At 41.4% G+C, this 14,894-nt stretch overlaps 1 protein-coding gene across 3 annotated transcripts in view; it reads right to left on the bottom strand.

The window, feature by feature from the left end:
- The window catches only part of LOC122529205 (nuclear hormone receptor E75), an 84,313-nt gene that overhangs the window by 14,759 nt on the left and 54,660 nt on the right, over nucleotides 1–14,894 (bottom strand). For 2 of the 3 annotated variants that reach the window (XM_043655046.1, XM_043655045.1), the window contains exon 2: nucleotides 1,179–1,267. In XM_043655046.1, the coding sequence (XP_043510981.1) occupies nucleotides 1,179–1,267 (89 nt within the window). Of the gene's footprint in view, nucleotides 1–1,178; nucleotides 1,268–1,778; nucleotides 2,038–14,894 lie in introns of those variants that run through there. The other variant, XM_043655044.1, reaches the window with a different exon arrangement.

Genomic DNA, 14,894 nt, shown 5'->3' with positions numbered 1-14,894 from the left:
CGGACGATACTGCGGAGAGCGGCTTTCTTTTTTCTTTTCAATTTTAAATGGTCGACAGAGGGAGCAGTCGATTCGAATGAAAAGAAAGGAGAGCAGAGCAGAGGGAGAGAAGTTGTAACAGGAAGTTACGCGGACGGATGTGCATTCTTTACGTTGCACATACCTGGCTTTAAAAACTCGGCCACACGAAAACCACCAATACAAAACTGTCTTCACGAAAAGAGCCACAGGCTCTATCTACCTGTCCATTCTCACACGAGGGTTATCGTTCCACACAGAATTTCGCCGCATTTCCCGCTCCTTTTGCGTAACCGCCCGCGAAGAAGCTATTGTCCGGCTCCCGACCTGCCTCGTGTTCCAAGAAAATCTGATCGTTCCCCGTCCCGTATTCTATCTTTTCTCAAAAGTCACCCAGAATTTTTCTCGAGAAATTTATCTTCTACTTTCATCGTAGAAATGAAATTACGTTCTCTTATTTTAGGAGAATAAAGTACGAATATATATAGAATTATATCGGATCAATTTCAAACGTTTCACTGATCGTCGTACGCGAGAAAGGTGACTCGTAATTGATCGTGAATGGAAGAAAGGAGACCTTGGCAAGATTTTTCGTCCGCAAGAGGCTGTCCGGTCGAGGAGGCAACGTCAAGGACCAGCTCGAACGTCTCGCGATTTCCGCGTGCACAAGGTCGAGCGGTGCTCGGTCGATAGCTTCTCCGTAGCCTTGATCGCATCGTACATTCACATTCAAGCTCCGTTCACTTCCTGGCCACATCGTGTCACATTTTCGATACTTTCCGCGGAACTGGTCGAGTCACTATCGGTAAAATTCCAACCACGAGTACTTTCGAAATTCATTATTTCACAAAAAAAAAAAAGAAAAAGAAAAAGAAAAAGAAAAAGAAACAAAGAAAAACTTGGCAAAAAGTATCGAAAATGTTCACTGCAATGCTTGGTGCAATTGTTCGTTACAACGATTTTCAGATCCATCGTATAATTATTCTTTTCTTCGGACAGAATTTCCTTGACGAAAGAACTCCAACAAAGCGGACAGAGAGCTCGAGCCGAGTAAGCAAATGCCATCGAAAGCGAAAATAGATCGAAAAAACGTTGAACGTAATAATACGCGAAATATACGTAGAATTCGTATCGTGTATCCAGTTCGAATTTCCACTCACCTTGCATCCCTCGCAGGAGTGTACTCCATAGTGAAAACCGGACGCCTTGTCCCCGCAGACACGACACAGTACCGTGGTCCCGTCGAATTCTGCAAGAGAAACAAAAGAAAAAAAAAAAAATTACGCACTGTCGTTTCACTTGCACGAGGTGTGTGTATAACGTCCGACAACGTAACATGTCGGATTCACATTGCTCTCCACGTGGCGGAGAGCGCGCGTCTGGGAGGAGAAAGGTGGGAGAGAAAGAAGAACACTTTCTCCTCTCTCGCGGCGGGTTACAGCATCGGCGTGTTACAACTTTCTGCTTTCACTCGACTGTCACGACGCACGATCGTTCTTCAGTTTCACGAGATCTAACCGATCGATCGACAACGGGTTGAACCTGGTCGAAATTTAACTTCTTTATTTCTATCTTTTTTTTTTTTTTTTTTTAGGGAAGTGGGGGCGGTTGATTTAACCACCAATTTTTGATCAAGTATATTAAAAAGTGGGTGTGACAATCGAATGATACGCTTCTTACATCTTCGTGGAATTTTTTGATTCTTATTCTGCCATCTCTCTTTGAGCGTGACATGTCGGGACAACGATCCCGAATCGTACCTATGTTCAATTCCGGCTCGGGTTTCCCCGACGAAACGGTAGAGTCCATGGTGGGCATGTTGGGACTGAGATGATGAGGCAACTGCGCCACGTGATAAGGGCTGGACATGTCCTGAGAGACACAAGACATGCGCGACACGCTGGACGCGCGGGAGCCGTGCGACGACATGCTCGAGATCGGCGATTCCGGTGCCGGTGACGTCGCTATCGTGGCCTGCGCGCTGCTGTCCGGGGACAGGATCATGGTGTCTGTCTATCGTTCAATCACGAATATCAACAACTCTTAGGTTCTTCGTTGTACCATCCACTTGACACGGCACTGCACTGACCCGAGGACCGACATCAGTTCCACTGTACGTTCCCCTCGGTATCACTGACTGACGTAAACACTGACATTCACTTTATTCTTCGGCATCACTGAAATGAAGCAAACTCGTCGAGCAAAATATCTATCTATCTCCAAGTCTGTTCCTCGCCTGAAGCACAATGCGGTCGATCACGTGATTAACAACGGTTCACGTGCCGAGAACCCGACCGACCGGCGCAGTGAATCACACTGAGGAATACAAACTCCGGTTCGAGCGTGAACCTCCTACCGAAACGAGGGGCAGGTGCGTTCTGTGGCAACCGATGGACACCTCGTCCGTGTTATACACTGCGACAAAGAGGAAGAACGAAAGAAAGAAGGAACCGGGTGCAGGTGAGGAGAACGCAGCTCAAGTCGAAGGAAAACTGCGAGCAAGAGAGCGCTCTTCTCTCTGGGAAGAGAGAGTGAAAGTAAGTGTTCGCTCGAGGGAGGTTCGCGTTGGTCTGACTGGAGTTCGGCGCTGCCGAGTGTTGGTTACCTGGGGGCCGTGCAGCCCTTACTCGGAGCGACGCCGGTTCCCGGTGGAGGGGAGGGATTGATGTGGCTGCCTGCTTGCCAGGCTGCCTCGACCATCTACAATGTCTACGCCCTGGCTACCTAGTATGTAGTAGAGGACACACAGCGCACCGGTGCGCTCTTACAGAGAGCCCCCCGAGAGAGTTCATCGTATTTTCAATGCTGGAGGTCACTGACAAGCGGCGGCTGCGGGCCCGAGCATCGGCGTTATGGGCCCAACCAATCGCACGGCTGCTCGCTGGGCCGCGTGTCCTCGCCATTGGCCGAAGCGTCGCCCCACCACTCGCCGCGGACCTCTGCCGGCCGTCTCTCCTTCCTCCCATCGGAGGAAGTTCATCGGCCGAAACCTTGACTGAATTACCCCGCAGCAGCGGCCAAGGCCATGCGCCCTCTCGCTCCAGCCAACCGCGCCACACACCGTGTTACCTCTGTCTGTTTCGCCTTTTGCCATCTCACACGGACTCTCTCTCTCTCTCTCTCTCTAACCTTGCTTCCTCTCGGTCTCTCTTCTGCCTTCCTCAAACCACTTCTTTCCGTCTTTGTTCCAGCTGAGACCACGATCATCTTCTTCGCGATTCCTCGTCTCGTTTTATCCTTTCATTTCTGTGTTCATTTCATTTCTCTCTCTCTCTCTCTCTCTCTCTCTCTCTCTGTTTCTCATAAGTGTTGGTAATCACATGGTTGTCGAAGCTCGTTCTCAGCTTCAATTTAGGAACGGATTTTTCTGTGCTTGTGCATTGTCTTAATTGACTTAGTTGCCAGTGTACTTTTTTCGTGAACGTCAAACACTGTATTCGTGTACCGACACAATGGAGAAGCAGTTTCGCCCGACGATTTTCGAGGATGCAACGTTTGAACATTATAGAGAAACAGGAACACGCTTTCTCTACTCCAAAAATCTCCGACACATCCGTTAATTGCTGACAGAGGGTGAAAGGTGACGATTTTCAATTAACTCTATTTTCAATAGATTTCCTGTATTTGCTTCCTCGACGAGCTCCTTTGGATATGATGTGCATGCTGTCTCAACTCTCGTTCGCTACTCTGACATTTCTATGTAGACTGACTGAGATAATCAAATTGGCTCGTATCTTTCAAGCTTGATATACATTTCTCCCATATGTCATCTTCAACAATATTTATTAACTGAATTCTCAACGTTAATACTTTATCTTTGGAAACGAGGCTCCACTTCCTCCTCAATTCAGGGATTTCCCGGTCGCCTACTCGAATCGATCGCGCGGCGAACTCGTATACAAAATTCGAGTGCGCGTACACGAGCCCAGTTCCGATTCGAAAACGATAGGCACGTGCGTGCCCGCGAAAAAAAAAAAGGAAAGAAAAACGTGATACGAACGAGTTCGATGAACCTGCGATGAGCCTACGCTTGGACTGCTTTCGTTACGTATGTATTCGTACGAAACTGTCTCGAGATTTCGCGCTCGTGTGTTTGCCCGATCGTTTAGCGTACTCGGCGACTAGGCCACCGCGGGCTCGTGGAATTTTACGGCTGCACTCGGATCGGTTTACCGCTGATCAAGTGACTTGCGAACGGCCAGCTCGATCGCGCAACGCTCGATTTCCTTGTAGATAGAACTCTCGAGAAGCGCGGTGAAAGAAAAAATTCGCCAACGCCTGTGCGTTGCTCGTTAGCGAAACACTTGAATGACGCTTCGCTTCGGTTGATCGGATCGTTTTGCACCTACTCGCGTTTTATCGCCGATCGAGAATCGCGCTGCGTTTGTGGATCATCAATGTGCTGCATTATGCTCAACCACCCACGTGATTTAACTTTGCTTCGTAGCCATTAGTAGTGGTGTGCGAGAACTCGAAATATCGAAATTTTTTAGGGACCAAGACAGGATTCTGGAAAGAGTTGGTATTTGGGAAAGAATTGGGAACAAGCTGAAATAATTCGTTAAAGCCTTCAACTATACCGAAAGATCGCAGATCTAGAACCATCATTCGAGCAATTCCTTCTGTTATATCTTTTGGTTTGACAATCTTTCGCGTATCACTTTGTACGTGCGAGAAATTTTATATCGATTCAGTTTCTTTTCTAGTACATGTACTTACGTTTGGATGCATACGTTTCAAATGGCGTAATAAACTAGTAGTATTTGCATACCTAGTTTTAAATTCACGGTGACAATGTGTGCATTCGGCCTTTGTATCATCTTTTTCTTGAAAATGTTCCCAAACAGAGCTTCTCTTCACCTTCTTCCTTTACACGATATCTTCTGCACTACTTCCTGCTACTGCACAACTTTACTCTCACTATCACTCGACATTCTTTTTTTAAAGATTTTCAATCTTTATTAAATTCACAGAGATTTTGAAATATACGTCTGACCTCTCCGAATTTCTCAGCGATACTGCTCGACAGCGTACACAATGCCCAAGTACTAAGCACGCGTTTGTATACGTCAGGTCACACGATTCTTAGAATCCGCGTTTCCAATAATTTCACCGGCAGAGGAAATTGAATTGTGTATTTACATATTTTGTAGACCGCTATACAGGTTCTTGAAATTTTCGGGAACTCGACCTCGTCCCGACCATCGTGTTTTCCCGATATTTTCGTGTTTTCACACAGCCGTAGTAGCCACCTGTTCGCTGGCGTTTCCACAACTTCGAACTTCACTTCTTCTTTCTTATTGTGATCGACGGCCAATTACGATTCTGTTCTGTCGTGTAAATTTTAGCAAAGTGTGATTATCGTTAACACGATTCGATGATATTGCAGTGATATTCTTTTCGGATATATAATAAATGGAAATAATACAAGGTGTGATATTATAATTATCTTGCTACTTCGTGGATATTCATATAGCGATAATGAAAGAAAATGGTTGCAATGTTTAATGATTTATAGTATTCATTAGACCAATAAAGTACAGAATTGATATTGAATATAAAGTAAAGTGGGATTTCACGTTAATAATAATGTAAGGAAATTTCAAGTTAAATTCGCAATAATAAAAGAAATCTGGTTCTAAAGACAGCGTCTAACTTCCTTCGTAGCGCGTGAATGACAAATCGACGTGCGAATATACATTTTGAAATATTCTTGCCTTGCTCCACATTGCCCAAGACGCATATATTTTTCATTTATTACCGTGATCCAAATTAACTAAAATCGAGGCCACGAGATATAACGACGTAACATTACACTTCGCTCAAGAAATATTCCCCTTGATAATATCATCAATATTTCTTATATTTTCAGGCTTTCTTCAAAGTACGCAACAACAGGGGAAAAAAATACACATACTTTAAAAGTACGTATTTGTAAAAATATATATGTACTTTAGAGTTACGAGTATAACGACCGTCGAAAAACTTAAAATACCTTGAACCGGGCGAAGAAGAGTCCCTCTTCCTCGATTACAAACGACGTAACCCTATCTTTCGGCAAGAACCGGAAGCGTCTGCCTATTGTCAATTTCCAAATCCCACGAAACGCGAACATCTCGGGCGCGGAAACACGATATTTTCGGGAAAATATCATTCGGCAGAGGAGAGGACCGGATGGTGACAATAAACGCTGGAAATCCAAACAGGAACCCCCTTCAATCCTTGCCTGATCTTGCAACCCTTCTCCACCAAATTCGAACTCGGTCGAGCGACCTGGCTTCTTCCTTCTTCCCCCTTTTGCTCGAACGGCCAAACGTTATATGCGTTTACGAAGCATCGATAAATGGCAAAACTTTCTCCCAAACGCGTATGCGTATGTGCAAGACGATCACTTGACCAAGAATTGGCATCGCAAGAACCGAGAATTTCTAAGTAGATCCTTGTGAATCGTTTGTGCTGTTCATGCTGCTCACTTTTCTGGTTAAATTTGAAAGGGAGGGACCATTGTCCCTCTTTCGAACAGAAGAACTGCGCGTTTGCAAATGCACGAAGAATCATCAACGCGATAATTTAGTTTTATGATTTTACAACGAAGCCATTACGAGTTACGACTGTCTGTTCGTCGTACTATGTGCCGTCCACCGTGTCGACCTTCTTCAGGCTAAAATTGCTTTTTTTCTCTCCTTTCTAGCCTGCCTTCCCTCTCCTCCTTCCTTTTTTTACGACGCGTCCTCGCCCGTTCATTCCTTTGCCCTTGTTTTCAATTAGAATGCTATGCAGCCGAGGATAGAGACGAGATGGATGGATGGATCTCGTTTATTAAAAGTGGCTCTTTGCCCATGGCCGAGTGGCCGGTGGACGAATTTTTGGTTGAACTTGGGTACGATCGGCCAATCGGTCTTGTTACGACTTTTCGTCGTTATAGTTGGCTGGTTACCGAGTTGACAGGTTGTTACACGAAGCTGTTTCCAAGTAGATTCTTGTGAATCATTTGTGCTGTTACTGCTCACTTTCGTAGCTAAATTTGAAAGGTCCCTCTTTCGAATAGAAGAAGAACTGCGTGCTTGCAAATGCACGAAGAGTCATTTGCTTTGATCTATAGTGAATCAGAGGGATATTTAGTCATTTTTATTATAAAACACAGTGGAAACTTCGTGTAAAGCTTCGCCATCATTGATTATCTAATTCCAACAAAGAATCGGCATCAGGTTCGTCCGGATTTTTGTCGACACCTCGCACAAAGCTTGCCAATACGCATTGCAAACGTCAGAAAAACAAAAGACTTACAGACCAGACATTAGTAGCTGTTAAAGCGAAGAAAAGTTTAGCGCAAGATACAGCAATATTTATCTCTTGATTACTTTATTGTAAATGACAATGAAAAGTTATTTACAAGAAAAATTTACGTACCGATACATTCACGCTCTTCACTGGTATAATTAATTCGCTTTTGAGAAATTAGATCGTCATTTAATAACAATCAATTCCTCTTAGACTTTTCTACCTGACCAATGTGCAAATTGTTTATGAAGGGAGTTCATTCTTGTAACGATTGTGGTCTAATTCCTAACGCTCGAATTCCTAATGGGAAACGACTCGGAAGATCTCGTTAATGAGCTGCAAATTAATTCGTGAATCAACGAATGAGGGAATTAATTGGAGAATGAAAAGGAAACGAAGGAAAGAGCGGCGAGATTCGTAGGTGGGAGGAATGTGCGAAGCTTGCGTTGGAAAATCGGCGAGGCATCAACGAAGCAAAGTTGGACGGACCTCGAACGTAATGGCCGGCGACGACGGAGGTCAGACGACGTCGTTTCCTTGAAATCGGCTAGCGACCTGCAGCGATACGCATTTATATGCAATGAATACACCATGGCCCTCGCGTGCTATCTATTTTTAATCGGCTAGTATAAAGCGATCGCACGTGTCGGCATTATTGGACTCCAACGAAGAATAATTGAAGAAACGATCCCAACGGAAAAATGGGAAACAAATGGGAGAACAAAATGGAAAAGGTATTTGCTCGTTTAAAAATCATTACGACGACATTCAAACAACATTAATTTTAGTTTGTTTAGTGAACATAGAAACACGCATTATACATACCTCTCTATAGTGTTTTAGTGTTTCTTTTGCGAAACGTGATTGTGAAAATTATTTACAGTCATGGTAGTTTAACTTCATTACGATCGACGAAGAATGGCTTTTCAAAATACATTCAATGTTCGACACTTAAATAGTCGTTAAGTCACAAATGACTGTAGTATGACAATTACATGGGATTTAGAATACTTAATTTTATTTTACTACCTGATGGAGGTGATTTCAAAATTAAGCATTGCAAATCTCCTAGATCAGTTACCAGGTTAGAAGTCGAAGTTTTCATTTCTAAACTTCTGGGGGATCGTTCGTGAACAGTTCTATCTCCTGCACTTCCTGCAGGGAATTGCATTAATCCGGTTGAACTGATTGACGATAAATATTCTTCGTCTGATCTAGTCATTCGTTAATTACGTTAATCGGTCTAATCGTCGATGATCCGATACCGGGGAAGAATTCTGAAATGAAATCGAATCGCTGGAGTTTCGTATTTAATCACTATTATATTTTGAATTTGATTGTCCAACGTGAGTGGCAAAATTCCAAATTCGATCGCCCTAAATCCACTTTACCGAGATCATCGTGTCAAGGTTGTCAGTCTCAAATAGCCTCAAATCTATTCTGAATCTATTTTTTGTAGATCGCGCACGTTATTCGCCTCGGTTGAATAGATTTTCAACCACATTTTAAACAATAGATTCTAAACTGTATCAAAAATTTTAATCAACTGTTTCGTTTAATTCGTATCGACAGATATGTCTTGTGAACTTTCTTTTTTCAAATATCGTATATTTGAAAAAGATGCAATAATTCTTTTTTTTTCTTTTAACGAAAGGTAAATTCGTGCGAAATTTCTTATTTATTTCATCGCCCAAAGTACGAGCTCACGCCTCGTGTATCGCGAGAACAATAAAATTCCAAATTCCAAACTGATCAAATTCTCTACATCTGCAAGAACCCCCCGGGAACGTAAGCAGTGCAGCTCGCTCCGGAATAGATTCCACTTTGAATGACAACACAGTTGGAGATTCCGTCGCTCGATCGAACAATAAGAGAGACATCGCGTCGAAAACGTGTCTCGTTCGCATAATCTATCGCGGCAAGCCGAGAAATCTATAACGGACTATCCGTATAGATTTCGTGCAAAATTTAATTAATTTTATTAAGCCATTTTATTCAGCTTCAAACATTAGGCCAAACAATCTTGAATCTGTCTCATTGAAATTCAAACGTCTCCAATAACGTTGACAAATTTCTTCGGTATAATCAGAGAACGAAGTCTTCCATTTTACAATATCTTCTTAAAAATTTTTTTTTCGTTATTTCATTGAACTGCAAACTTTAGTGTTCGAAATGATAAAGATGTTGGGATTTTTTGAATTCTTCTCACTCAAATTGAAACAGTTCCAAGAGTGTTGAGGAATTTTTTTGACAATCAGGTCTGCTACGACCTTAGAGGCCGAAGCCTCCGATTCACAACGACTCTTCACATTTCGCAGCACGATTTTCTTTCGCCATTTTAATGGTCGACGACCTCTAGAACGCGGTAGAAAACGTTTGCGAATTCATCATTCCCCTTCGTCGCTTCGTTCTGTTTCGCGGATCTTCGACACTTCGACGAAGTCATATCCCACACGGTATCATCGTGCGATCATCGGCCGTTAATTATGTTAATCGTCGGTTGTTTGTCGGCCTGGAACTGGAATGAGGAATGCGGTTCCCTCCGCCCCTGGCTGATTATTCCGGGTAATTGAATTTTCAACCGAGCCGCTCTATCAAACGGTAGTTAAGGGAATTAATTAGGAAGACTTACAATATCTAATCACGGTGTTAAATCGTGGTAATTATCTTTCCCCCCGTTTCGAGTAGATCTGATGATCCATTCTGCGAATGTCCATTAGCGGGTAATTATTTATTAGAATTTTTAAGCTCGCTATTTTTGAGAAAAGTGATTGAAAAAATAAATGCACCTTTGATAGAAGACTGCTTTATGTACTGCATTTATAGAGAATATATGTATACATTGGGCGCATTTTGTGAAATTTGGCACTCAAAAATTTTCTACGAATGTAAAGTTAAAAAGTCGACAAAATTTGGTAATTGTTAATTCGATCGAAATGTATATTCTGATTTTTAAATTATTTAGAACAAATGGTAATTTGCGTTGATATTTTAATGGAATTTTCTTGGATATCAGAAGATTAATTACGATGATTAGAGAAAGAAGTATCGAACAAATTATTAGAGCAAAATTGGTAGATAGATACCTTAGTATAGAGAAAATTGATAAAACTCAAAATGTTCGATATTAAAAATTAATAAGAGATAACAGTCTTCCAAGTCTGATCTTTTTATACGATTTATTGTCAAAGGGAAGATTAAACAACTTCAAAATTTTTTTGATTCATTCCATCACCCTATTTTTATCGTTATTTCAAGCTGAAACGTTGTAGTTATACAAACGGTACTAATAAAATAATTATGGATGTTTATTCGCTCGTTTAGCAAACCTGGTTGGTTTTAACGTTTCGCTTCGATTATAAGTTGCAATAACGGTGATAAGCAACGTATATTTATTGCACATTTAGAGATGAGGAAGAGAAGAAGCATTGAGTTATTGAGGTAACACGAACAACGATGGAATGTTCGAATGGTATTTAAATCAATCGTTCCCTTGATCGGTAATTTAAATAGCTTAATCCGATTTGAAGATACGCTTCTTGCCTGAACGAATGAAATTATACAGGCGTCTATAGATTGCAATTAACTAAAATTACGTAATATATATTAGAATAGCGTCTCGTAAGTATTTTGGGATAACTATTATTGTCATTAACTGTTTGTAAAAGAACCTGACCATTTCATCCTAGAATTTTCAATTTCATTTAAATCTCATTATCGATCTTCGTTACAATTGAAATTTCAATCAAAATAAAACAATCAAGCATTCTCTCTCGGCGAGAGTAGGAAAATAATTTCCAGAAAGGATTCAGAAACGACGTTCAACAAAGCTAGAAATCTGAAAGCAAGCGAAACTTTGAACCAACAAACAACGCCTGTCCTTTCTTTAAAAAAAAAAAAAAAAAAAAAAAAAAGAAAAAAAATTCATCGCCCAATTAGAGAAGCGCGGAGAAAATCCTCAGGTTGTTACATACGCACCGCCATAATCCATTTGATGCCTGAACGAACGGGCAACGAGCATCGAGCACAATGGCGAATAAAGGAAGGATTACAAAGTCGTTTTCATCGCGAGGAACCTGGCGAACGTCCGTACCGGCTTAACGAGATCCAGGCTCCGTAAACGGGAATGTTAATTGGCATAAACAATAAGCAGTAAACGCCGGGGCTAGAATTCGCTAGCGTTAGCCTGAGAGAAACTGTGAGACAATCGCGAGCGCGCGAGCTACAGCCTCTAAACTGTTTTTCCCGCAACGATACGTGTTTGCAGGCAGAAGATAAAAATGTAACGAGCCACGGGCATAATTAGAAGGTATTTCCACCGCGGCGATGGAGGCTTCATTGTGTCTACCTCGCCGAGTGTCCTTGGCACTGAGCGACCGGTCGCCGACCGCCGTTTTGCCTTCGTAGGCAGCTTCCTAGATCATCGACACCTGGTAACTGGAGTGTCCCTGTATCGATGACCTCGTGATGAATTCTTGCCGATTTTCTTACTTAGTCAACGGGGGGAGGAAACCGGGGGGGGGGGACTTTGGATTGGATATTATTTCAGCGGATATGATAATACGATTTCAGTCAGTGCGATTATGTTAAGTTATAACGACTGTTATAAGCAATAACTCGAATCGTTCCGTCTCGCGTGTATCGATGACTCGGTGAAACATTTCCTTTTTTTTTTTTTTTTTTTTTTTTTTTTCTCGCTGCGGGAAGCGGCGAATTTGAGTTGAGTATTATTTCAACAAGTATCGAGTTGAATGTGATTTCAGCACGATGGCTGAAATACGTTTTGTGATAATATACTATAGTTGAAGAGTTTTATTTCATTCCTTTTTGGACAAATTTTCCTTGTTTTCTTTTTTTTTTTTTTTTTTTTTTTTTTTAAGATAAGAAGAGATAGTTATATAATTTAAGTATTTATTATTTGTATTTATTAAGTAATTTGTATTTATTAAGTAATTTGTATTTATATCTAAATTATACCAACATAAACTGTATTTGTGTTATAGTCGGATTGCGTTGTGATATTCGTCACAGTTTAATATAGTAATTATAAGTAATACAGTATTATAGTAATTATTATTTTAGTGTTTCCTTAAGGTTGTTGCGGCAACCTGTTACTGATGCAACTAAGGAAAGTTGCTCTGAAGACAAAATATTATTAATTACCTAGCTATTTAGCAACAGAGTTTCTCTTCTTTGAAAATATAATTATTCCATTCCACTAATAATAATAGTCTATACAATATTCTTTAGCAAACTATGGCTTCTCGCCGTTGAAAAGAGATACCTGTACTCGAAAACAGAAGCATAATCGTAAATTTATACGAAATTTTCACGAAGATTATAAAATAATGAGAGACACGATATTTATCTTTATTTAATCCTAGAATAAATAAACATTTCGTTTACCAACAGCACGACGAAGAGATTCGAAGAGAAGGAACGAGAATGCACACGACAGTATTCCGCGTATCCACTTTGCAAAACAGAAAATCAAATGACCGTCGTTCTTACTCATTACTGCCAATTACGTATCGATTCTTTGCGCTAGTAACAGTCGACTGGATTAGCATCGGTCGATTGCAAGGGAATAAACCGATCCCTTTCGAAAAAACGAACGATCCGCAAAGAGTTCGATGCCAGTCGCGACGTAGAGCAAGATTCCGTTGCAAATTTCAACGATTATTGCAGATTATTACCCTAGCGTGGCTGCTAGGTGAGTTCGAATGACTGGCCAGCGTTCGATCGTTACAGAATCCATCCGTCGATCGCTTCCTGGTGTTCTGTTCGCTATTAAACCGATCAAACTGATGACTATAGTCAAGATCATGGTTTGCAATTATTAGGCCTTGCACCTTTATCTTCTCTTACGTTATTAGGTAATACCGAAATATTACATAGTGGCGTCAGCGGCATTAGGTTCGAACAAGATCATCGAAACTGTAGACATTAATGGGACATAGCTCGGTAAATTTTAATAGACTCGATTGTTGTTTTGTGCCTGTGCACATTATTATTATTATTATTATTTTTTTTTTTTACTCCTTGTATGTTACATTGTATTGCTTCGATGTAATATAATTTCTAATATTTACTGATTTATCGATTCAATTAAAATTTATTCTTCTTCAATATTAGCAGAGTACTATATCTCTTTATTCGAATTTCGTAATTGTAAGAATTTAAGTAGTTTCTTGAATGTTCAACAAGAACCAGCAAAATTGGTTCTAGATCCTTATAATAGCGATCATAAATTGATGTGCAATTTGTATCTTTTTTTTTTTCTGAGACGTTGAATGCAAATTACACACTGATATAGAAAACATCGTAAAAGGTGGAACCGATTAGTCTAGCTTCTAAAAAGTTCGATGATATGTTCTTTACCACTCCTAACTCAGAGATTAATCGAGTTGCGTGAGTTGAAACGAGACAGGAACACCCCAAAGAGGATATTTAGAGTCAAATAAATAACAGGTACACTCTGACGAACTGATCTAAAGTTAGCCGACTGTACACGAATCAAATATAGCTCAGAAACCTTGCAAGCGAACATTTACACTTTTTAAATTTCCCTTCGAGCTTATGAGTAATTGATATCCCCGATTATAATAAATAAATCTATCGCCATAATAATGATGAATAATTTGTCAAAAGCATCATAATTTCTTTCTCGTGATATAACTATAAGTATAATTTTAGTTACATGCTTGAATATAGCAGAATCTCGTTTGATGACCAATGACAAAGTGAAGGAATTCGAACGATATTCACTATTTCTGTCTGAATAACAAGAGACAACGGATAATTAGAGCTACTATATTTGAAACTTGTACTATCAATTGATTCATAATTTTATTAAAATGCTACAAAAAAACTTCTGAAGAACGCATCAGACTTTGAATCTGAACGAGACCAAAGTTGCGCCGTCCTCTCGAGTGGGTAACACACGACTTTCAAATCCACGGCTGAAATTGGATCAGTCGTCTAAAAGTTCTTTCAGACGACGTGAACGTCATCACCGTTAACGTCGGTATCGTCGTTGCGTGGCACGGCGCGTAATTACGCGAGTGGGCCTTCGTGCGAGTCCCTAGCGGGGCCTCCATTGTCCTGCGGCCCGTTCTTTCGTGAGAAAGAACCACCAGAGAGATTACATATTGCGATAATAAGGTGGTAATCTCGGGAAGGTGCAGCAGGCGTGCAGAAAAGAGAACGGTGCCGCATGTGCGCGAGCGCGTTGCTCTTTGCGGTCTGCGAGCTCGCACCGGCCGCGCGTTCTTTGCTGTTGCTGTTGCTGTTGCTGCTGCCGTTGCACTTTAGTAGCTCGCGTTTGGCTGCTGGCTGCTGCTGTTGCAGCAGGTTCAGTGACATCAACGCACGCATGTGCGTGACGCGGCGCGCGCACCGTTATGCCCATAGCCTGCCCTATAGCGCCCACTGCGGAAGTATAACCACATGTATAACTCGCCGGGGCACCGTGTGCTCGGCCATCGACCACCGATCCACCTGGCCGATCGATTTTTAGCTGGCTGATTTTCTGCCGTTTTAGCATTTTCGAAAAGATTAGGATCGAATTCTCGGAGATCGAATCACGATGTTTG

The sequence above is a fragment of the Frieseomelitta varia genome, unplaced genomic scaffold (assembly GCF_011392965.1).
Source record: "Frieseomelitta varia isolate USP_RPSP 00005682 unplaced genomic scaffold, Fvar_1.2 scaffold_280, whole genome shotgun sequence".
NCBI lineage: Eukaryota > Metazoa > Arthropoda > Insecta > Hymenoptera > Apidae > Frieseomelitta > Frieseomelitta varia.
The sequence above is the reverse complement of the archived record's forward strand: the minus strand, read 5'-3'. Positions and strand labels throughout refer to the sequence as shown.